Raw genomic sequence first — 26,085 nt, 5'->3', positions numbered from 1 at the left:
CACTGACGTGTTTTCTGAAGAGCTCAGCGTGCGGGGCGAGGGCTGCGGGATCCGCGTCACACACGAACTGCATCACTTCCTCTATGGACCAGGACGACGGGCTCCTGCCGGGGGTTCTGGGAAGGTCCCGCTCCACCGCCTCGGGACCCGTGGTCGAGCTCGCTGCTGGAAACACAGGGAACATGCGTTTGATCAGCAGATAATGGGGCTGGGGTGTGTTTCCCGAAAGCAGCACTAGCCAACTATGGGCGCAAGTTCAGTATTTATATATACATAAATATATTTTTTTAATTTATATAATTATTTAGATGTTATGATTTTTCTAATTATTATTTACAATAATTATTTATATAATTAGATTTTTTATTTATTTATCTTATCTGATTTATTTGCATTTTTATGATTTTACTAATTATTATTATACAATAATTTCGATAGATTTATTTATTTATATAATTAGAATTATTTACATTTTTATGGTTTAACCAATTATATACAATATGTATGTTTTATATATATATATATATATATACAGACCCTTTCCAAAAAATTTGAATATCATGGAAAAGTTGATTTATTTCCATAATTCCATTCAAAACGTTAAACTTCCATAGATTATAGATTCAGGGCCCACAACTTAAACGATTTCAAGTATTTATAGATTTATAGACTTGACTTGACTATTTAGTTGTTTATTTGTACATAATTTGGGCTTCCAGCTCATAAAACCCACGAAAACAGGATTTCAAAACATTAGAATATTACATGAAATCACACAGTAATTACACAGTGATACCATGGTCACTGAACCAGGTTTGGGTTATTCTGGCAGTGTGGGCAGGTGCAAATCCTGCTGGAGAATGAAGGAAGCATGAAGTGCTCTGGAAATGTCCTGGTAGACGGCTGCGTTGACTCTGGATTTAATAAAGCACAGTGGACCAAAGTCCTCTTTTCTGATGAGACCAAGGTCCCAGAGTCTGGAGGAAGAATGGAGAGGCACACAATCCAAGATGCTTGAAGTCCAGTGTGAAGTTTCCACAGTCTGTGTTGGTCATCGGCTGGTGTTGGTCCACTGTGCTGTCCACTCAACGCAGCCGTCTACCAGGACATTTCCAGAGCACTTCATGCTTCCTTCAGCAGACGAGCTTTATGGAGATGCTGACTTCATTTTCCAGCAGGATTTGCACCTGCCCACACTGCCAGAAGAACCCAATCCTGGTTCAGTGACCATGGTATCACTGTGTAATTACTGTGTGATTTCATGTAATATTCTAATGTTTTGAAATCCTGTTTTTGTGGGTTTTATGAGCTGGAAGCCCAAATTATGTACAAATAAACAACATAGTCAAGTCAAGTCTATAAATCTATAAATACTTGAAATCGTTTAAGTTGTGGGCCCTGAATCTATAATCTATGGAAGTTTAACGTTTTGAATGGAATTATGGAAATAAAAAAACTTTTCCATGATATTCACATTTTTTGGAAAGGGTCTGTATATATAAATATATATAAATATAAAAAATTAGGATTCTTTACATTTTGATGATACATGATTTCATTAATTATTTGCTTTTCATCAACTCACAAACCATACTTTAGGAAACCCTGGATCAGAAGATTCAAAACGAATGAAAGAATGAGTGAGTGAGTCAGACAGCTTCACACAGAAACGCTCACCCTCCACGCGCCTGTGTGTGTGAGGGGGGGGGTTGGAGGCCTGTCGCCGTAGAGGGGGCCTGTTGCCATGGTAATACGGGCTGCTGGGTGCTGATTGGTATTCGGAGGTGCTTCTCAGGGTTTGTGGGCGGGGCGTCATGGAGTTGGAGGCGGAGTCCATGAAGCGCTGCTCCTTCAGTAACCCGTTCTCCTCTGGAGGATGAGTCTCGGCTGCACACACACACACACACGCGCACCGCACGCACACACACATTTTCCTCATAAATTAATAGAAATTCAGTTTTCAACAAACTATTGTATCACCAAATTAAAATTGCAATCAATCAACTTTATGCAGTGTTGGTGATTAATCTTGAATTTGTCAAAATTTGCCGCCTTTCCAAGGTTTTAGAGATAGCAGAGCTCAGTAAGTTTATCATGTGATGGATCTGTAATAATCTATATTATTATTGTTATTGGTTGGAGGATTGGGAGGACGAGAGAAAGGGTAAGAGATGTTAAAGTACTGAACACCTTGAAACACTCAACACCCCCAAAGGACATATATTTCAAATTATGTGTTCTTTCTTTTCTTTACCTTTTTGTTTTTCTTCGTCTATCCATATTGTTGTTTGTCTGTGTATTTTGTACAATTTCTGTATGTATTCCAGCAATTTATTTATTTTTATTTATTTGTTGTTTCTGTGTGTGTGAAGTGCTGTACCTTCTGAAGGGTGTGTGTGTGTGTGTGTGTGTGTGTGTGTGAAGCGCTGTACCTTCTGAAGGGTGTGTGTGTGTGAAGCGCTGTACCTACTGAGGGGTGAGTGTGTGTGTGTGTGTGTGAGTGAAGTGCTGTACCTTCTGAAGGGTGTGTCTCTGTGTGAAGTGCTGTACCTTCTGACAGGTGTGTGTGTAAGTGCTGTACCTTCTGACATGTGTGTGTGTGTGTGTGTTAAGTGCTGTACCTTCTGACAGGTGTGTGTGTGTGTTAAGTGCTGTACCTTCCGAGGGGTGTGTGTGTGTGTGTGTTAAGTGCTGTACCTTCCGAGGGGTGTGTGTGTGTGTGTTAAGTGCTGTACCTTCCGAGGGGTGTGTGTCTGTGTGAAGAAGTTTCGGGGAGAGAGGAGCGCAGTACGGTGGAGACTCTCTGGAGATCCTCTTCACTGCCCTGATCAGAGACGGCCCGTCCGACAGCAGCTCCTCCTTCACTGCACACACACACACACACACACACAACATCACAACTCAGCACTGCACACACACACACACACACACACACACAACATCGCAACTCAGAGCTGCACACACACACACACAACATCACAACTCAGAGCTGCACACACACACAACATGACCATTTAAATGACCATTTAACTGCACACACACACACACACAACAATCACAACTCAGCACTGCACACACACAACAATCACAACTCAGAGGTGCACACACACACACACACAATACAACTCAGCACTGCGCACGCACACACACACACACACACACACCTCAGCACTGCACACACACACACACACACACACAACATCACAACTCAGCACTGCACACACTCAACATCACAACTCAGAGCTGCACTGCACACACACACACACACACAACACAAGCATTTAACTGCACACAAACACATGACCATTCAGCACTGCGTCGAAACCAAGACAAAGGGTTTTAAAGCGGCGTTTTAGTATTGTATGTCTTTATAATATTTATGAATATTTTAAGAGCTTTTATTTTATATTTTTGTCATTTTTATTCGTTTTTAGTATCATTTATATGCCTTTATAGTATTTATTCATATTCTTAATTAGTTTTTATTAGTTTTTAATGTGCTTTTATGATTTTTATTAAATCAATGTTTAGTATTATTCATATACTATTCCAATATTTGTTATTTTAAATAAGCTTTTAAATTTTATATTTTCACTTTTAATTTTAGTAACTTTGTTACGCGCTTGTCATTATTATTCGCCTTTTAATATCTGATACATTTCTAATATTTTTTCCATCCAATATTTATATTTTATTAAAAATGTTTTAGCAGTTTTAGTTTCAGTTAACAATGTCAACAACACTGATTGTCACAGATGCTCTTTTCTATATATTGAAAGAATCTTAGGCCCCAAAACCCCCGTAAAAGTAGTCCATGAGTCTTCTGAAGTCCCACAATAGCTCTGTGATGAACCAAAGAGCAGCTCGCACATTCTTCATAACATCTCCTTTCGTATTTGATGGAAGGCTTTAAATCAAACCGGTTTGGAGCAACTTGAGAGTGAGTAAATGAAGAATGTATTTGGGGAAATGATTCCTTTAAAGTTGCAGTCTGTGAGAAGGACAGCTAGTGGTAGTGATGGGTACTGCAGTCCACATTCAAAATATATGAGATCGTTGTTTCTCCCGCCTCCTGCTCCTCACACCGTGTGCTAATTACACGAGATAAAAGGTTATTCTTCATGTTAATCAGAGTGTTTGTCCTAACCAGCCGCGACGGTTAGGACAAACCTATTTTTGTCTATTTTTCGGCAACGTCGCGCTGGAACAACAGACACAAAGTGTGCCGATGATCATCTCAGGCACTGTTTATGTGCTTTATTTAATGTTAAAAGCGTGTCATGTGACTCTGAATATCATTTAGTGCTCCAGCTTTGTAGCTGTAAAAGCAACAATGGATAATTCACCTCAGATCTTGAAATTAAACAAATGGAAACAAGAACAAAACTGTGAACAAACAAGTGTATTCTTTGACAAAGATTGTTTTAGTAACTCAGCCTGTGTATTTGAATAATGTTTAAATGGTGTAATATTTGTGAATTTGATTATGTAGCGACTTATCCATTTTCTAGCGAGTGCCGTCAAGATTACTCTCTGGTGCCGCGAGACTCCGCCCACACACTGTTCTGATGGGCTGACTCCGCCCACGCGCTGTTCTGATGGGCTGACTCCGCCCACACACTGTTCTGATTGGCTGACTCCGCCCACACACTGTTCTGATTGGCTGACTCCGCCCACGCGCTGTTCTGATGGGCTGACTCCGCCCACACGCTGTTCTGATTGGCTGACTCCGCCCACACACTGTTCTGATTGGCTGACTCCACCCACACACTGTTCTGATTGGCTGTGGGTTTTGATTTATTGTGACGCATATCTCAGTCTAGTCGCATCTAGTGTGGACAGACAAATGAGTTGTTGCTGGAATCGCATCGCGTCTGGCTTCAGGGTTTCTGCAAGTATCTTCAATTTAAATTTAATGCTTTTTAATGTCTTTTAAATGCCATTTTTTTCATTTTGAATGCCATACACGACCCATGACTAACCACGGATATTTTATATATATTTCCGTCGATTTGTGGCTGTCAGACCGCATATGAGATTTTACGGCGTTGATTCCCATTGTTGCTACCCAACTTAAATACCTTTTTACAAACGCTGCAAAATCCCTCTTTATTTTGACCACCAACGGGCTGCAACCATGTCCTAAACTGTTTGTCTTCCTTGCACTTTCCCATTTTTCTGGTCTAGTTTTATTCCCGTGGTTCCTGCTGTTCAAAATGCCCGCGTCATCTCCGCATCACGGCCGGAGGCAATCACCAAACTGGTTCCGCGTGTTTTTAATCACACTAACGTACATATTTTGCGACAGCAAATAAAAATGATTAATTATGAAGGCTATATTCAAATAAATTGATAATATAACATTTTCTTCAAAATGATTTTAATGCCAGTAGGATTACAATTTAATGCTTTTTAATGCCATTTAAGGCCTTAATTATCGCAAAATCCATTTAATGACTTTAAATGCTTTTTAATGCCCCGCGGAAACCCTGTGGTTTGGACACGGTGTCAGACTCGACGCTCACACGGGTTGCCAGTTTGAGACACACAACAGGAACGAGCGCAATTGACAATGAAAATTGGCACCGTGCAGTATCACAGACCAAAGCAAAACCAGACTTTCCAACACGGAAACGCACATTTCAAAGTAAAATAACTGGCTGAAAAAGTGCAAAGGTTGCATAGAGCACCTTTAACTGGAGTGACAGATCATATCCTCAGACATCAGGATGTAGAGGTCATAAACGCACCTGATTTAGCGCGCTCATAGTTGTTGTGTGGACTGAACGGTTGACTGCTGAACAGATTATCACACTGCAGGTGTCGACACACCAGTTCCAGGAAGCGTAACACACACCCGGCGCTGGACGCTGACGGCAGCTTCACCAACCGCGTCCCACCATCTGTTCGGACTAGACACACACACACACACACACACACACAACAGTACGTCTTTACTGGGAGTGCTTGAAAATCAGCAGGTTTCATGTTAGAGGAGCAATTATGCTTTATTACACGTTCATCTTTCTTTAGTAGGGCTGGGTATTGTTCAAAAAAATGTCGATACCGATACCTGAACGATACTTTTTTCAATACCAATTTTATAAGCAGATAATGTTAAAGCAGAGGCTGTAACATTAATGTGAAGAGGGGGAAAACAAGAAAGCTAAATTGTTAATGCAGCCGACCTGAAGGATAAGCACACTTTACATAACCTAGTTTAATGTGAGTTCATTCTGTTTTTCCCGTTTTAATTTTTCTGGTTCCTTTTTTTTTTTATGGTTAGATTAAACTTTATTATTCAAAAAGCATGTGTAATTATCTGAAATCATGAAAATAGTTCAATTTAACAGCAATTTATTAAGTTTAACAAAAATTACATTCTTAATGTTTTTTCTTCTTCTTCAAATTCCATTTTATTTTTTACCCAGTTCTGTGATTTCCGTTTTATTTTGTCTATATTTTATTTTAATTGTTTAATCAAAAACATATCTTATAAAATTTATTTATAAAAACAACTTAATTTATTAATTTGATAATAAGGGCCTATTAATTTTTTTTTTTAATTTTTTTTATTCTTTGTTGTGTATTTCAACTTTTCTGGTAATCAAATAAAAGGCATAAAACAATTTATCTTTTAATTTAAATGAAAATTAAACAAGCCTTTTAATTTTTTGGCAAACAAGTGCTACACAACAGAGGTTTACTGTTAAAATTATAACATGGAAGACAATTTGTTTTAAAAATAGTTTTATTATTATTATTATTATTATTAGTAGTAGTAGTAGTAGTAGTAGTATTACATTATACTGTACAAGAGTAATATATTTCTATCGCAGTTTCTTTAAGTTAAACCAGACTTTTATTTTGACGGGTTGCCGTGTAGACCTCCACCTGTGATGTGATGATAGTTTCTCTCAAATGTTGTCAAAGTGAGAATATTAAACTAATACAAAAGGACTATTTATATATGAATCCTGCATGTTCTGCGTGTCTCTATCAGTTCATATCACGGCCATCAAGCCGGCGTAAACTAGTGTTTTCCTTGATGCCTCTTGATTTGGGTACATCATACATGCTGCATGCTTATTGTTTCACTGACATTGACAAGATTAACCCCTCGGGTATCGAAATTTGGTACCGAACGACATTTTTTGATACTCGATGGTCTCGAGGCAATTCGGTCAATGCCTAAAAAGTATCGAACTCGATACCCAGCCCTATTCTTCAGTGTGTAATGTTGCTGTTTGAGCTCATCCAGTGGGAGTTATTCTCTATATCTGTAGCCGTGTTTCCATTACCCTTCAAACTGCGCAAATTGAAATTGCGAATTGAAAATTCGCCCAATGGAAACACGTGAATTTCGCAAAAACTCCAATTTATCGCAAAAAAGTTTTTACGCTCACATGAGGAGGTTTTTCAGGCAATTCGAAAAAGGAATATTTCGCAAAACTGCAATGGAAACAGTTTTTCCGCATTTACAGGTCAGCTGACATAGATGGAGTAGTAGTGTTTGGACAGAAGACGAGACCGCGCTCTTCATTAAACTCATAAAACACAAAAGTATTACGGGAATACTGGATTCTAAACAACAAAGAAATGGCAGAATTGATCAAGAGCTTGAAGCAGATATGAGGGAGAATCACCCAGAAACTCCTCAGATGAGCCGCTCCCAGTATAAGAGGATTTCCTTGCCATTAACGGATACACACATACGTCTCCTTCCAATAATAATAATGTCTAGTGCGGAGGCTGGGATATATGTAAACCTACAAACATCCGTCGCCTTGACTTATCGCGAGAGAAAAAAAAAAAGACGTTTTAGTCGCATAACATCAATTAATGTAAACGCCGTCATTTCGCAATAGTTTTTTATCGACATTTAGGGTCTGTTTACACGACAACGTTTTCAAATAAAAATGTAAAACTTTTTATGCGTTTTGGCCGTTCGTTTACACGACAACGACGCTTTGGTTGCCTGAAAACGGGTTTCGAAGTGCAAGTTTTTGAAAACGGTCTCCATGTAAACAGCAAAAACGCATGCACATGCGTATTACATGTTCAGTCTATAGTGTTTCATCGCCATCTACTGGCCTGGCAGCAGAATACAGGGGTTTTAGTCGTTTTCGCGGATCCGTGTGAACGGGGATCGTTTTGACAATGGTGTCGTCTGTACGCGGAAAACTCAAAGGAAAAACTTCTCAGTTTTAAGTATGTCGTGTTAAACGCACCCTAAGAAAATATCGCAAAAGTTCTGCGCTAATCTGTAATGGAAACGCGGCTAGTGTCACTGTTTCTGAACTCTGAAGACTGTGTACCTCTGACCACCTCTCCTCCGCCCCCTTGGCTCTGAAGGCATCCCAGAAGCACTTTGGGTTGGTACGCACAATCCAGACAGGCCTGAACCGTCTTCTGCAGAACCAGATTCACCGCCTCGGGCCCGAAGTGATCCGGCAGTCGCTGAACCTGCTTACGGTCCAGATGCGGCCCGCAGTTCCCGTGCTTCTTCACGTACACACACACTGATGGACACGGACGAGACATGCGTGTGTAAACACTACTGTACTGAAACATTCAGATCTACTGCGTTAAAGCTTTATTAACCTCACCATCCACATGGTTGACACCATATGGTTAGTCTGGTTAAAACTAGGGGTGTAACAATATATCGTGTCACAAAATATCGCAATACAAAAATGCATCAATATGTATCGTGGATAGTGAAAATATGTATCGTGGATAGATAAAAATTTCTGATGTGAGAAAAAAAGTATATTTTTTAGAGTTTTAGTGTCAGTCCTACATTAAACTACTAAATATCATGTTGAATTTAATGTATAATAATGCAGTGGGGGAATATTTGTGGGTCCTGATAATGCCAAATATCTTATGCTACCAGAAAAAAGTGGCCTATATTATTTTAAATATATCTAGTCAGTGACAGAGTGCAAGCATATTAGTCTAAAATAATTCTGTATTTTCAGCTTCAGAATCATGAATATTGTTATTCTGGTGTCTCTATTGTCCTGTGCATTGGGTTTACTTATGGTTATATAGTCTGATTACTGTAGTTATATACTCTGATTATTGTCCTTATGAAGTCAGATTATAGTGGTTATATAATCTGATTATTATACTCATATGGTCTGATAATTGTGGTTACAGTCTGATTACTACAGTTACTGAGTCTTCTTATGGTTATATAGTCTGAATACTGAGGTTATCTAGTCTGATCATAGTGGTTATATAGTCTGATTTTACGATCATATGGTCTAATAACTGTGGTTACATTACATACTCTGATTACTGCAGTTACAGTACATAATCTACTTACAATATGGTTATATAATCTGATTATTGTAGTAATTTAGTCTGATCATAGTGGTTATATAGTCGGATAATTATGGTTGTTTGGTCTGATTGTGGTTACAGTCTAAATACTGCAGTTACTGTATATAGTCTACTTATTATGGTTATATAATTTTATTATTATGGTCATATGTTCTGCTCACTGTAGTTTTGTAGTCTGATTACTTTAGTTACATAGTCTATTCAGTATAATCCGATCATCATGGCTATGTAGTATGATTATTGTAGTTATATAGTTGGATTGTTGTGGATATATAAACTAAATATACAGATCAGACGTCAGATGTTCCTCTGTGTGCCAGCATACGGGATATTAGAAGTTGTATTTGATACCAGTAGACACCACAGATGACGGGGATCCCAGAGAAGAGAGTCCATCGCTGGGCATGCGAGTCATGGGAACCCTGGAGTCTGAGCTGGCTGAGATAGACATGGAGCTCTGAAGGAGTCTGGACTTCCTCTGAGAAACAGAAACACACGATAAACTTCAGTATTTCACTGAATGACACGCTCCACAACATAGGGGTGCAATGGATCGCAGGACCAGCTGCCCCACGGTTCGGCACGCATGTGATTCGATAAGAATTTCTTATCGATATGAACTGATAAGAATGTAAAATGTGTAGTTTGTAATGCAATGCAAGTTGATTTGGATAAAAGCGTCTGCCAAATGCATAAATGTAAAATTGATCCGAAACGTGATTTTTGTGATCCGTTGCACCACTACCACGACATTATCTCACGTGAAAGTCCTTTCGTAAATACACACAGAACTCGTTTAATGCTACCTTGCTGCCTGGTTTTGGTCCCCTCTTCTTGTACGGGCGCAGGGGATGCTGGGAGATGGGTGTGGTTTGGGGCGTGGCAGCTCCTGGGTCTTCTGTGTCCTGGGCCGAGGTGGAGGCGGCCAGAGCTTTCAGAAGCGCGATGGTCTCGCTCTTGGGCCGCCGGCCCCTGATGCCCTTCCTCACGGGGAGCTGAGGAAGAGGAGTCGGCAGCCGGTACGGAGACGGCATGGTGCGCCGGGGCGGTTTGGGGTTTGAGGACGAGGAAGGTGTAGGACCCGGTTTTGGAACGGTGACTGCAAAAAATAAAGCACAATTAAAATAATAAGAATAAAAGTGACATTAGACCAAAGTTATTATTAACAAAAACTAGGAATTTCCACAACGAATTTCCATAAAGTTTAAAGTAGATTATTTTATGCACAATTTGTCAGTGCAGCGGCTGATCGGTAGTAAATGCTCCATCTGAACACCAGAGGGCGTCTCACACACACGCGCGCGCACACACACACACACACACACCCCCCCATCTGAACACCAGAGGGCGTCTCTCACACACAAACACACACACACACACACACACACCACATATCCATCTGAACACCAGATAACACACATCGTTCCAGGAAATCCCTATCGCTGTCGCTGAATAAACAGAAGATTGAAACGCTTTGATTAAACATGACTAATAAACACACGACTGCCTTATTCTGTGTAAGAAGCACATCATCTCACAGAAGGATGCTCAACTGTCGTTATGAAGTGAGCTTGGAGTAAAAGCATGTTATTAAATGTTGTCTTGTGTTGGACAAGAGGTTCATAAATGCTTCTCATGTTTGGAAAGATGTTTGATGCGTGTTGCTTTTTCAAATGCACGTTATAAGCGACTAATCTATCAATCTAACAGTCAATTCTATCATATGAAAGTTTAAACACTCAAAATTCATCCTTTGAAAACCATTGTGAAATTGGACATCGAGTTTAAAACCGAACGAAAACAAAACTTTAAAACCTTTTAGCAGGCACAATTTTTGTGGTATCAACTTCAAATTTGGAACTCAACTTAGACATAAGGCTTTGATTTTCTAGCAATTTTAGGGCCAGATTTACTAACATCTTGCGCCAGCGCAAACCCTCTTTTAGCAGGATTTACTAAAGACTCAATGACATTTTTTTTGCGGCTGACTTTATTGCATATGCATTTGTAGGAGTTTCCCTTTCAGATGCAGTATTTACGGGAGGAGAGAATTTAAATGAATCATGCAATGTGATTTACTAAGGAATCTAGTCAATTTACTGGTATTTGCGCCATTATTTACCGACCAAAACCAGCATGTCTTAAAACAGAGGCTAATTTGCGCTGCTCTTGGTAGATTGTGTTGGTCATGCTTTTATGGGATTTGCCCTGTTGGCCCTTCGTAAATCTGACCCATAGAGTCTAAATTATTTAGTAAATTATATATTTTGTATAAAAAAAAAAGTTTTAGTTCAGTAAACTTGATTTGCGGTAAGCTTAAGATCCAAGATGGCGGCGCGAGTACATCGCGAGGCTCGCGGTCTCTCCAGATTCTGTAATTTAGCAGTATTTTTCTTGCTCATTTCGGGTCTGTTCGTCCAGAACAGTTGTGCCTTAACATCGTACACCCAAGGTGAGCTTTTGGATATTGGTTTGCGAATTTCCGACAGTTTTATGGACAACCTTCGACTCCTTCCTGAGATCGCCAGATCACCCGAGGCTATGCACTCTGCCCGGCCGGGCGGAAGTGCTCGCAGGCGCCGGCGAGATCGTAAACAAAGGCGGGGGAAGCGCGGAGGACTAAGAGCTAAGCTAAAGCTAACACCACACCGGCTCTCTTTACCCAGCATTTTCCTTGCCAATGTACGGTCGCTGTTGAACAAAATGGAGGAGATTCGACTCAACATCACATACAGCAAGAGACTTTTGAACTGTAATGTTCTAATTTTCACGGAAACATGGTTAAACAGCGGAATACCGGACAACGCTATTGAGCTAGCGGGACGCCATACATTCCGGGCAGATAGAACATTACATGGCTCCGGTAAGACCAGAGGTGGTGGATTGTGCATTTACATTAACAAAGCTTGGTGCACAAACTCTGCTATTGTTGGGAGACATTGTTCAGCTAACCTTGAGTTTCTCATGGTTAAATGTAGACCGTTTTATCTACCGCGGGAGTTCACTTCCACTATTATAACTGCAGCCTATATTCCCCCGGATGCTGATGCCAAGTTTGCTATGAAAGAACTTCACGCAGCCATCAGTAAACAACAGACCGTTCACCCGGAAGCTGCGTTTATTGTTGCGGGTGATTTTAATCATTCAAACTTAAAGTCAGTGCTACCGAAATTTCACCAGCATGTTTCCTGTCACACCAGAGGAAACAAAACCTTAGACCATGTTTACACAAACATGGCTGAAGCTTACGTCGCGACACCCCTCCCCCACTTGGGACAGTCAGATCACCTTTCTTTGTTCCTCACCCCCAAATATGCACCTCTGATCAATCGCGTGAAGCCATCAGTGAAGACCATCAAGGTGTGGCCTGCGGGGGCAGATTTCTCACTCCAGGAAAGGTTTCTACACACAGACTGGAGTATGTTTGCTTCTCAAGCCACCAGTGGCTCTCACACGGACATTGACTGCTACACCTCCTCTGTACTGGATTACATTAATACCACCATTGACAGTGTTACAACCCAGAAGCAGATCACCACATACCCAAATCAGAAGCCATGGATGAACAGGGAAGTGCGACTCCTATTGAAGACACGCAATACTGCCTTCAGATCAGGAGATGCACAAGCCTATAGCACATCCAGAGCAAATCTGAAAAGGGGCATCAAAGAGGCCAAGCACTGCTACAAGCTTAAGATAGAGGGACACTTTTCCAACGCTGACCCTCGGCGCATGTGGCAGGGCATTCAGGCCATCAGTGACTACAAACCCTCTCACTCCACCCCCGCAGCCACTGATGTCAACTTCCTGAACGAGCTAAATGACTTTTATGCTCGCTTTGAAAGAGACAACAGAGAAACTGCCACCAAGCTCAAATCCTCAGCTGACCACCCACCGATCACACTCTCCTCCACAGATGTCTGCAATGCACTGAGCAGGATCAGCGCGCACAAGGCTGCTGGACCAGACAACATCCCTGGACGCGTACTCAGGGCATGTGCGGAGCAGCTCGCTGGGGTTTTTACAGACATTTTCAACCTGTCTCTTGCCCAAGCAACTGTACCAACATGCTTTAAATGCACTTCCATTGTGCCAGTGCCAAAACACTCCAGCCCGAAGTGCCTTAATGACTACCGCCCTGTAGCACTCACACCCATCGTAATGAAGTGCTTTGAGCGGCTGGTCCTGGCACACCTAAAAGACTCTCTACCATCCACATTGGACTCACACCAGTTTGCCTACCGTAGCAATAGGAGCACAGAGGATGCAGTCTCCATGGCACTGCACTCTGTGCTCACACATCTGGACAATAAGAACACTTATGCACGCATGCTGTTTGTTGACTTCAGCTCAGCATTCAACACTGTCATCCCAACTAAGTTAATAGCCAAACTTGGAGACCTGGGCTTCAACACCTCCATGTGCAACTGGATTTTGGACTTCTTGACCAACAGACCCCAGAATGTTCGATCAGGCTCCAACTGCTCCACATCCATCACACTCAACACTGGTGTACCACAGGGCTGTGTGCTAAGCCCGTTCCTCTACTCCCTCTTCACCTCCGACTGCAAGCCTGTGTACGGATCTAATTCCATCGTCAAGTTTGCGGACGACACTACGGTGATTGGTCTCATCAGCAACAACGATGAGACTGCCTATAGGGAGGAGATCAAGCACCTGGCCACATGGTGCACCGAAAATAACCAGCTCCTCAACACCACCAAAACGAAGGAGCTCATCGTGGACTTCAGGAAAGTGTCAAGAGGCACACACGACACCATCCACATCAATGGAATGGCTGTTGAGCGTGTCTCCAGTTTCAAGTTCCTGGGGACCCACATCTCGGCGGACATGACCTGGACAACCAACACCTCCAGCCTGGTCAAGAAGGCTCACCAGCGCCTCTTCTTCCTGAGGACACTGAGGAAGAATCAGCTTTCCTCCACTATCCTGGTGAACTTCTATCGCTGTGCAATAGAAAGCATCCTGACCAACTGTGCTACAGTGTGGTATGGGAGCTGTTCTGTTGCAGAGCGCAAGGCACTGCAGCGGGTGGTGAAAACCGCCCAGCGCATCACTGGGACTCCACTACCTGCCATCGAGCACATCCAGAGGAAACGCTGTCTGCATCGAGCTCGCAGCATCCTTAAGGACTCCTCTCACCCAGCCCACAGACTGTTTTCTCTCCTGCCTTCCGGCAGGCGTTTCAGGTGCCTCCGGACCAGGACCAGCAGACTAAAGAACAGTTTTTTCCCCAGAGCTGTCTCTTTATTAAACTCTAACCCTCATTGATCCCACTCCCCTTATATACTGATTGACTCTCCTCTCCCTCCTCACACCTGCCTCCATTTTGTTATTTGCAATACTATAATGTTCATTTGCACTGCTGACTGTTATTACAGTAACAACTGTTTACATATGCATCTTGCACTACTACCTTGACTGGAATATGCTCATTTGCACTGCCGACTGTTTATTTACAGTACCGACTGTTATATATACATTGCAATATCGTACCTTAACTGTAATATGCAATTACTTTCCACTGCACTCACTCGGATAGCTTCTGTCCAAACTTTATTTGCACTACTTTAAATCCATTGTTATACTGCTCATTAGCCTAACTTATACATATATCTATTTGTAAAATTCTGTTTATAGTAATATCCATCTGTATATTATGCTCACATTCTGTTTATAGTAACAGCCATCTGTATATATATTCATAGTACATATCTATCTGTAAAATTATGTTTATAGTAACAGCCATCTGTATATTATATTCAGTACATATCTATCTGTAAACATTCTGTTTATAGTTGTACTGTTCTCGCTGAGGTGTAACAACTCCAACTAAACAGTGAGCTAAACTCTCTCTATTCATGAACATGAAGAAATCCAAAATTCCTTGTATGCAGATTTATTTTCTTCACATTGTACTGAATCCATACATATGAGATGAGTGATGAGAAATGAGAGAGTGAAACTAGAAAACAAACAGCAAAATACTGAAATTAGCTAAACCACTTAGCTTTCATGAACATTACTTTTACAGCACAAAATCAAATGCTTAAAAGTTATCTTAGTCAGAACAAAGATTATATACATACAAGCGATGCTTCTGCTGGGGAATCAACGGGCAAGATGAATTTTCTCTGACAAAATGACTGTCTGCATTTTTAACCAGTCTGCCGTTTCTATCGCGTTTCTAATGCGGTTTCCTACTTCCTGTTTTAGCTCAGTTAACAAACGTCAAAATAAGAGTCTGCATGAAACTGAAAGTATACCAAATTAAAAGCATAAAAATTAAACTTAAATGCCTGAAGGGCAGAACACTCCCCGTCTGACCTTAAAGGTCACTATTAACTATCAAATGTCTCCGAATCTTCAGTCTTTGGGCAGAAGAAGAACTACTTCTGACACTGGTCTCAAGAACACCTTCGCAGAACCTTGATCTGATGTCCTGAGCTCCACCTTCCTTACTTTGCTGTCTCTCCCAGGGAAGACAGCTGTGATCCTTGCCATAGGCCATGTGTTACGTGCAGCTTGACTGTCCTTCAGGAGCACAATGTCCCCTTCTTTCAGGTCCTGTTGAGAATCTCTCCATTTCTGGCGGACTTGCAGGGTGGGGAGGAACTCCTGACGCCAGCGACGCCAGAATCTGTCAGCGAGAGCTTGGACTTGTTTCCATTGTCTACTGAAAAGATCCTTTTCTGTGAAGTCTCCGAGCGGTGGGGCAACCCCAACCTTCTGGGTAAGTATCATTGCAGGAGACAATATGAACGGTGACTCTGGGTCAGTGGAGACTGGAACGAGAGGCCTGCCATTGATTATCGCAGTCACTTCCATCATGAGTGTGCACAGGACGTCGTGGGTAAGTTGGATGTTCTCTTGAAGCAGGATTGCATCGAGGATCCGTCTTGATAGGCCTATCATACGTTCCCATGATCCACCCATATGGGACGCATGAGGAGGATTAAACACCCATGAGCACCCTTGTTGACTCAAGAAGTTCTGCACTTTGAAGTCAGGTTGTTGTCGGCTTAATCCCAGTTCTTTTGCAGCTGCCACAAAGTTTGTTCCGCAGTCCGATCTTATCTGCTTTGCAGGTCCCCGTATGGCAAAGAAACGTCTCAATGCATTGATGCAACTGGACGTGTCTAGGGAGTCAATGATCTCGATGTGCACGGCTCGGGAGCTCATACAGCAGAAGAGCATTGCCCACCTTTTACTTTGGGCCTGTCCACCTCGTGTACGCCTGGAGACGATTTGCCATGGTCCAAACACATCCACTCCTACATAAGTGAAGGGTGGACATGTGTGCAAGCGTTCTGGAGGCAAGTCTGCCATAAGTTGTTCCTCTGTTCTTCGGCGTAACTTCCGGCACACTACACATTTGTGCAAGACAGAGGCAATAAGCCGTTTTCCACCTATGATCCAGAAGCCCGCTGCTCTCAGGGCCCCTTCTGTGAAGTGGCGGCCTTGATGCTTTACCTCTTCATGATATTGTCGCACCAACAGCAGAGAAACTTGGCTGGTCTTGGGCAAGATGATGGGGTTTTTTTCTTGAGTGCTCAAGTCAGTGTGTTTTAATCTGCCACCAACACAAATCAGATCACCTTCAAGAACAGGTCTGAGTTTGTGAAGAGAACTGTCCTTGGTTACAGCTTGTCCAAGCTCAAGAACTGCGAGCTCTTTTGCATAAACACCTTCCTGTGCTGCCCTGATGATGATGTGTCTCGCCTGAGACAACTCATCCGGAGTACGTGGGAGGTTGCAGTGATGCCATCCCTTACATTCACTGGACTTGTTGTGACTATAAGCCCTGGCTATGTGGATGAGTAGGGCAATAGCCCTGGTGAGGGAGTGCATACATGAAAACCGCTGAAACCGCGTGGTGGTAAGACCTCGGTTTTGAGTCTGAGTAAGAAAACTACTCACTTCAGGTCGTATTTCCATGTCTGATTCTGGGTTGACAAGTTCAAACATCCAGCTTGTATCTGTGTCAGATGGATTTGGTTTGTATAAAAAGGCTGGTCCAGTGAACCACATAGTCTTTGTCAGTTGGGACGCAGGAACTGACCTGGATGCGTGGTCAGCCGGGTTGTCCTCTGTGTTGACGTAGAACCATTGGTTAGGCCTTGTGGATTGACGAATTCGTCTGACTCGATTGTGAACGTAGACGTAGAAGCGTTTTGTCTGATTGTAAATGTAACCAAGCACAACCTTGCTGTCACAATAGAACTTGATCTCATCAAGCTTCAGGTCCAGTTCATCTTGGATAAGTTCGGCGACTTCCACGGCTAATACTGCGGCACACAATTCCAACCGAGGAATGGTAGGTTCGGACTGTGGTGCCAGCTTAGCCTTCCCTAGAATGAATCCTACTTCGACTTGTCCCTCAGCTTGAATGGTCCTGAGATATGCCACAACTCCAATGGCTTTTGTGGACGCGTCGGAGAACACACATAGCTCTTTGTGTACAGCATTGGAAAGTGACGTTGCTGTGTATGAACGAGGGATATGCAGCTTACTTAAGTCATGGAGTGACTCACGCCATGCTTCCCATTGCTTCAACTTTTGTTCTGGAAGAGGATCATCCCAGTCGCATGTGTTGACACGGAGTTCCCTCAAGAGACTTTTGCCTTCAATAATCACCGGTGCGACCATGCCTAAAGGATCGAAGACACTATTCACCGTTGACAGAACTCCCCTGCGAGTGAAGGGTTTCTTGTGCTCTGAGACTGTGAATGTGAAAGTGTCTGTTGTTGTCTCCCACAGCAGTCCCAAACTGCGTTGCACTGGTGTAACTTCACCACTCAAGTCAAGGTCTTTCAGAACTGCTCTGTCCTCTGGTGCAAAGGCCTGAAGAACAGCTTCACTGTTTGAGGCAAACTTGTGAAGCCTCAAATTCGATTCACTGAGAGAGGTCTGTGTTCTCTGTAGCAGACTGATGGCTTCAGCTTCAGTTGGCACACTGATGAGCCCATCATCTACGTAAAAATGATGTTCAACAAACTGGACCGTGTCTTCTCCGTATTTGTGTGCACCTTCATGGATGGCTCTCCTTAGTCCGTAGATGGCAACGGATGGTGACGGACTGTTGCCGAAAACATGGACCCTCATCCTGTAGTCGATAATGTCCTTAGACATGTCATTGTCTCTGTACCACAAAAACCTTAGGTAGTTCCTGTGGTCTCTGCGGACAAGAAAGCAGTGGAACATCTGCTGTATGTCAGCGATCACTGCTACCTGTTCCTTGCGGAAGCGGATCAGCACCCCAATTAGTGAGTTATTGAGGTCTGGGCCTGACAGAAGAACACCGTTCAGAGATGTGCCGAAGTACTTTGCGCTGGAGTCAAACACCACGCGGATGCTTCCAGGCTTTTGTGGGTGGTAAACTCCGAAAGTAGGCAGGTACCAACACTCTTCATTCTCCTCCAGTGGAGGAGCTACTTCTGCATGTCTGTTGTCAAATATTTTCTTCATGAATTCTAGAAACTGGTCTCTCATCTCAGTTTTTCTCCGCAGCGTTTTCTCCAGGGAGGCAAAGCGAGTGAACACCTGTTCGCGGTTGTTGGACAAGCGTTGACGGGGAACTCTAAAGGGTAGAGGAGCGACCCAGTTGTTTGACGTGTCTCTATACATTTCTTGGTCCATGATTTCCAAAAAGATTGTGTCCTCCATGGACTGGGCGGGTTTGTTGTCGGACTCAGTCTCACTGAAGACATGTAGTCCAAGGGCCTCCAACGATGCCTTGTGTGGTTTGTTCTTCTGCTCCTTGCCATTGGACACATCTTCATTCAGCTTCATGAAGCCTTTACATGGTCTGAGAATAGAGGGTCGGCCATTCTCTAGCACACTTGTCTTCATTGCACTTACAGCTGGTTTGTGTGCATTTCCTAGGCACACGTCTCCTACCAAGACCCATCCCAAATCCAGTCTTTGTGCAAAGGGGGCGTTGTGAGGTCCGCTCACTTGCTGTCGGACTTTATGGACTCTCACAATGTCTCTGCCTAGCAAAAGGAGGATTTCCGCCTTGGGGTCGAGTTCTGGTATGTGTGCTGCTACTCTTCGTAAGTGAGGATGGTGACGGGCTGCATCAGGCGTCGGTATTTCAGAGCGATCAATGAGAATGTCATTACACTCAATTAGCGGTGGTAGCAATAGGCTAGTCTGCCTATCAAGCGATTCGACCTGGAAACCCTCTGCCTTTCTGCCTGACGTCTCAACCAATCCGGCACAGGTCTTCAATGTGTAAGGGAATGGTTGGCCCTTGATGTTGAAAAGCTCGAAGAAATCTGAACGCACCAGTGAACGGTTACTTTGATCATCCAAAATAACGTACATGTTGGTTGCCTTTTCACGTTGACCTTGAGGGTATATTCGTACCAGACAGATCTTCGAGCAGGATCTTGCTGTACGATCTGGACCACATACCTGGGTGCAGTGTGAGGAGATGGCTGTGCTGTCGCTAACATGTTCCTCTTCCTCCCCGCCATTATCTGGTGGGGGTGTAGGCCTTCTGTAGACTTGAGGTGGTGGACCTGGATGCATAGCAGCATGATGTCGTTCACTGTCGCACTCCAGGCACTTTACTGCTGCTTTACAGTCTCTTGCAAGATGACTTGCTGATATGCAGCACTTGAAACAAATTCCATTCTCCTTGAGAATGCGCTTTCTTTCTTCAAGAGTCTTCCCTCTAAATACTCTGCATTTCCTTAGAGAATGTGGTTTGTTGTGAATGGGGCAGTTTTTCTCTGGCCCACCGGGCTTTCTCTCAGGTGAGTTCGCAGGTGGGTCTTTACCTGAAGAGATGTCTGTCTTGTAAACGGACATTTTTCTTCCATGATTATTTGAGACTACCTTGTCTGACTTCAGTCCGTTGTTGCTGGCGTATAGAAGCATGAAACTGGGATCATTCCTCCGGCGTGCTTCGTCGCAGATGAAATCGGCAAAGTAATCAAATGGGGGGAAGTAGCCTTTGTTATCTTCTTTAAATTTTGAGCCAACTGAGAGCCATTTCTCCTGTAGCCCGTGAGGGAGTTTCTCCACGATGGGCCCAATGCCTCTGGCGGTATCCAGGTAGGCCAATCCTGCGAGGTAACCTTCTTCTCTGGCACCCTGTATTTCCATAAGAAGATCGCCTAAGTCTCTCAGCTTCCCATAATCTTTGGTTGATATTCTTGGGAATTCATCCAATCTCTTAAAAAGAGACTTCTCCATTACTTCAGGCGCAGCGTAGCACTCTTGGAGGCGATCCCAGGCCTTTTTAAGTGCTACATCTGGGTTCCCGACATGCACAGAGCGAATCCTTTTGATGTGTTTCACAGACTCTGGTCCGAGCCATTTAATCAGCAAATCTAACATTTCAGTAGAGGTGAGTCCTAAGCCTGTAGTAGCATTGCTAAATGATGACTGCCATGCTAAATAATTTTCAGGTTTATCATCGAATCGGTAGAGACTTGTACTCACTAAATCACGACGAGCCAGGTATCGTGCCAGGTGTTCTGTTTCAGGTATCACGCTTGGGTTGGATGAAGCATACACAGGCATGTATGATGGCGCTGTTGCTTTAAGTGGTGATTTGTGAGGATGATGTGTTGTCTTGGGTTTTGTAGGGTGTCCGTGGTCTTTATCAGGTGTTGTGTGAAGTCCACCGTCTCTAATGGGTGCTGTATGATGTCCATCATATCTTACCAGACCTGCATGACCTCCATTAAGTGGTGTGCTGATGTGGGTTACATCCCTGAATTTAGCATGGTTGCTGAAAAATGGCTTTGTCACCGCTGTGTTATACTCAGATGGTCTGTTATGGGTTTCAACCTCTTCTTGCCCATCCACTAACTGTAAGTTGCGTTCTGCTGGAGGATTCCATGTGACGTAGCTCCCTTCTGACCATGTTGCATCGGGTAATGTTGCATTGGCAGATGGTTGAGTTTGTGGTACGTTGTGTTCAGCTTGTGCTTCAACATATTCATTAGTGCGTGTTACAATTTCATTTTGTAAATTTGCTTGAGAAGATACATTGGTCTTGATTGAACCTTCTAGATCTAGTTCGGCTGCTTCTAATGCCTCAGCTTGGGCAATAGCTGCGGCTGCCTCTCTTTGAAGTTCCAGTGCGCCTAGTTCGGCTTCCAGCTTTGCTTTGCCTAATTGTAGCTCTGCTTCCTTCTCTGCCCTTTGTACCTTCAGCTCTGCTTCTTTCTCAGCAAATGCTGCTCGTGCCTTCGCCGCCTCTGCTTTAGCGCGCGCCCTTACCGCTGCACTCGATGCCGATGAGTGAGAGCTCCTTGATTTTCTTGTGCGCGCAGATGCATTGTCAGTCCTTTCAGATTCCATTTTACTTATCTTGCTTATCTACTTGCTTCTCAAGATGTTGAAAACTCCAGCCGGATTGCGCTTTTTCACTGTACTGTTCTCGCTGAGGTGTAACAACTCCAACTAAACAGTGAGCTAAACTCTCTCTATTCATGAACATGAAGAAATCCAAAATTCCTTGTATGCAGATTTATTTTCTTCACATTGTACTGAATCCATACATATGAGATGAGTGATGAGAAATGAGAGAGTGAAACTAGAAAACAAACAGCAAAATACTGAAATTAGCTAAACCACTTAGCTTTCATGAACATTACTTTTACAGCACAAAATCAAATGCTTAAAAGTTATCTTAGTCAGAACAAAGATTATATACATACAAGCGATGCTTCTGCTGGGGAATCAACGGGCAAGATGAATTTTCTCTGACAAAATGACTGTCTGCATTTTTAACCAGTCTGCCGTTTCTATCGCGTTTCTAATGCGGTTTCCTACTTCCTGTTTTAGCTCAGTTAACAAACGTCAAAATAAGAGTCTGCATGAAACTGAAAGTATACCAAATTAAAAGCATAAAAATTAAACTTAAATGCCTGAAGGGCAGAACAATAGTAATAGCCATCTGTATATTATTATATTCAGTACATATCTAGCTGTAAATTCTGTTCACAGTAATAGTTATCTGTATATTATATTCATAGGACAATCTATCTGTAAATTTTTGTTTATAATAGTATTCAACTCTATATTTATTCAGTACATATCCATGTTCTGCACTTATGAACCACTGTATATCCTGCACTTGCTGCTATTGCACTTCTGGTTAGACCTAAACTGCATTTCGTTGCCTTGTACCTGTACTTGTGTAATGACAATAAAGTTGAATCTAATCTAATCTAATCTAATCTAAATGTCATTAGTTTTTTTACACTTTCAGTTTTAGCCGCATATTTCAGCTCTGACTGTTTCATTAATCTCTCAATGTAATGCAGTTTTACAACGAGGCTGTTATTGGATGTTTTACATTCAAAGTTGATGTTTCATTGTGTATTACTACGAAACAGGGCTGAACTATCCCTTCAAGTACAACCGTTCGTTCAAATAGCACAAAAAACAGGAGCCCTATTTTGTAGCTTATTCATGGAAAGTGTTGTTAACATTCAGAAGTGATGGCCTCACCAAACACACACACTTACATCTGGACACATACAGTCCTTTAACACACATACAGTAAAGCCCTTAAGCATGGCTGTGGATACGAGTGTGTGTTTACCCTAAATATCTCCAGTATAACTAAATTAGAGGGTGTGCGGGAGGAACAAGCCCTTAAAGAGTTCGCCAGAGATCTGACACACTCGTACTGAAGCATATGGCAGCGATCACACCGACGGGCTTGAGTTTCAACATGACACACTGCCCTACAGAACAGCACAGCTAAAACATCCATGGTACAGTGAGAGCCAGAATCCTATAGTTGTAATCGAAATAATTTAACCCCCCATTGCAAATCAGGTTTATTGGTAAAATTGACTGACTTTCAGCTGTTTGCAATGAACAAAATCAAACAAAATTCATTGAAATAGCTCAACACAAATGTTTCAAGTGGTTTCCCCAAATTCAAATGAAAATGCAACTTTTAATGTCTTTTGGAGTCTCAAAATTATTCAACCCCTTCATGGCAAGCATCTTTAGTACTTATTAGAACAACCTTTTGCTGTTCAGACCTGCTGCAAACGAGATGTTTAACCAGACAGCAGCTTCTGGCAGCGTTTCTGAGGAATCTGAGCCGGTTCCTCATGAGCAATGGCCTCCAGGTCAGTGATATTCCAGGGTTTGCGCCTTCTTCAAATCCCACCAGAGATTTTCTATGGGGTTCAAGTCAGGTGACGGTGATGCCACTGTAGAATCTTCCAGGACTTCTTCTGCAACCAAGCCTTGGTGGAAACTGAGGTATGCTTGGGATCATTGTCCTGTTGGAAGGTCCAAGCTTCAGCTTCCTCACTGACGGCATGACGTTTTCTCCTAGGATCTCCTGATACTTCAATGAATCCATCTTGTCTTCCACACACTCCAGGCTTCCAGAGCCAGAGGATGTAAATCAGCCGCAGAGCATCATCAAGCCCTACCATGCTGAGCTGTAGACAGAGTCTTTACAGCATATGCTTCATTCTTCTTCCTCCAGACATACCGCGTATCCACAGGGCCAAAAAGTTCCAGTTTTGTTTCATCACTCCACAAAACTTCATGATTTTGAGCACTTTTTTTGTGCTTTTGGGCCAGTAGCGGTGTACGTCTTGAAGTTCTGGTATGCATTTAGTACGTGCCTTACTGTTCAAGCTGAAAACTCAGTGCCTGTGGCCACCCAGTCTTGCTGCAGGTCTTTTGCAGTCATTCAAGGGTTTTTCTGATCCTGCCTTCTCAGAAATCTGATTGCAGCCGTTGATAGCTTCCTTTATTCTGCCCCGTCCAGGTAGTGTAACCACTGTTCCTTTAACACTGAACTTGCTAACTATGCTTCCAACTGTGTCTCTAGGAACATTTAGTGCCATCACAATCTTTTTGAATCCTGTTCCTTGCTTGTGAAGGGCGATGAAATCTTCTCTTAACTTTTTGAACCATTCTTTTGACGTCCCCATATTTCTAACATGCAGTCAAACTCAACAAACCTAGTCGGTTCAGATATTTCATGTGTTCTAGCTCAAGCACACCTGGTGCAACTAATGAAGCCCTTGATTAGTGAGACGACACCTGTTTTGCAGATTTGTGCTGTTGTGAGGGATTCTATTCAGGGGGGTGAATCATTTTGAGACTGCAGAAGTCATTAAAAGTTGCATTTTCAGTTGAATTTGGGGAAACCACTTGAAACTCTTGTTGTGTTGAGCTATTTCTATGACTTTTGTTTGATTTGTTCATTGCAAACAGGTGAAAGTCAGTCAATTTTGCCAATAAAGCTGATTTGCAATGGGAGTTGAATAATTTTGATTGTAACTGTAATGCCTGGTTCAGATTACACGATTTTAGACCAATTTTGGCACGATCCGTTTGACGTAGGGTGTCGTGGGGATTCGTAAACGACAACGGGCGTCTGGACGCAAGATTCGATCGCTTCATCTCCTATAGTGTGTCATAGTGGCCGACAACCGGCGTCACGTGTGCGACGCTTCACGACATTGATAAAAAGACTAGTATGTTTACTTTCTTTTTTCAGTCCTCCACGACGAGTTTCGTCAAGAGTGAGTGAGTGAGTGTGTGCGTGTGCGTGAGTGAGTGCGAGTGTGTGTGTGCACGAGTGAGTGAGTGAGTGAGCGAGAGAGAGTGAGTGTGTGTGTGAGCGAAAGTGAGTGAGTGAGTGCGTTTTTGAGTGAGAGTGAGTGTGTGTGTGCGTGAGTGAGTGAGTGAGAGTGAGTGAGTGTATGTTTGTGTGAGTGAGTGAGTGAGCAAGAGTGAGTGAGTGAGCGCGTTTGTGTGTGTGTGAGTGAGTGAATGTGTGCGAGTAAGACGGCACGTGATGACTGGTCGGAAAGCAACGTGTAGTCTGACATTTGTCCACGACACGAAAAGATTTTAGGAGTCAAAATCGCGCAATCTGAACCGCGCATAAGTGTGTTGGTCTGTGTGATGTTGCCGTAACGGCAGTTCTTTGGTCTTTTCTGTAAACACTCTTACCACTTTCCTCTCCGCCTGTCCTGTTTCTCTGCTAATTTTCCATCTTTTCTCAGTGTGTTTCTAAGTGTGTGATTTGTTTATTTTCACAGAAACTCTCAAATCCCCCCTGACCCGCACAGATCGCTCGCTAATTATCTCATTTACACATAATTACTTGGATGGGCTACAACGAAAATAAACAGAGCAGGTCATTCCACATTATCCAGATCCAAAACAAATCATTTAAACAAATGTCTGTAATTCACATCACAACATGCAGCGCAGAATTATAAACACTGCAACAGGAGATCCGGCAGAGTTTTGTATAATTTGGGAAAATTTTCTGCAAAGCACAAACTCAGAATTAATTCCAGCTGCGGCCGAACGAACATTAACGGAAACACGTATATCATCATCTATAACTCATACCGACTCCATTCAAAACACGAGATCTGGCTTAAATCCCGGCTAATTCATGACTTCAGTATGGGGTTTTATTTTGCAAAACATTATAAAACATCCTGGATTTTGTTTGGTCGAATCAGGCACTTCATACAGTTTCCTAAAGACTGTCATTACTTTTGCGATCCATTCTCGTGAGTATGAGAAGGTTAAAAACAAAATGTTAAACTTCAGTAGCAAAAGTGACGTTACAGTAGTTGGCAAGTTCAAATCATGTACTGTATATATACAATACATACTAGATTTCCAGTATGAATTATGAACCTCAAGTCTAAGCCAAATGCAGTCAAGTCTCGCTGGGAAAGCCTC

At 42.7% G+C, this 26,085-nt stretch overlaps 1 protein-coding gene across 2 annotated transcripts in view; it reads right to left on the bottom strand.

Annotated features, from left to right (window-relative positions):
* LOC311302612 (polycomb protein SCMH1) overlaps positions 1 to 26,085 on the bottom strand; it is a 48,213-nt gene that overhangs the window by 6,867 nt on the left and 15,261 nt on the right. The window contains exons 8-14 of one of the 2 annotated variants that reach the window (XM_084428598.1): positions 10,158 to 10,450; positions 9,703 to 9,829; positions 8,319 to 8,522; positions 5,751 to 5,912; positions 2,736 to 2,864; positions 1,678 to 1,887; positions 8 to 165 (exon numbers count right to left, since the gene is read on the bottom strand). In XM_084428598.1, the coding sequence (XP_084284724.1) occupies positions 8 to 165; positions 1,678 to 1,887; positions 2,736 to 2,864; positions 5,751 to 5,912; positions 8,319 to 8,522; positions 9,703 to 9,829; positions 10,158 to 10,450 (1,283 nt within the window). The remainder of the gene's footprint in view (positions 1 to 7; positions 166 to 1,677; positions 1,888 to 2,735; positions 2,865 to 5,750; positions 5,913 to 8,318; positions 8,523 to 9,702; positions 9,830 to 10,157; positions 10,451 to 26,085) is intronic. The other variant, XM_084428597.1, reaches the window with a different exon arrangement.

Source organism: Rutilus rutilus (assembly GCF_951802725.1).
Source record: "Rutilus rutilus genome assembly, chromosome: 13".
Taxonomy (NCBI): domain Eukaryota; kingdom Metazoa; phylum Chordata; class Actinopteri; order Cypriniformes; family Leuciscidae; genus Rutilus; species Rutilus rutilus.
The sequence above is the reverse complement of the archived record's forward strand: the minus strand, read 5'-3'. Positions and strand labels throughout refer to the sequence as shown.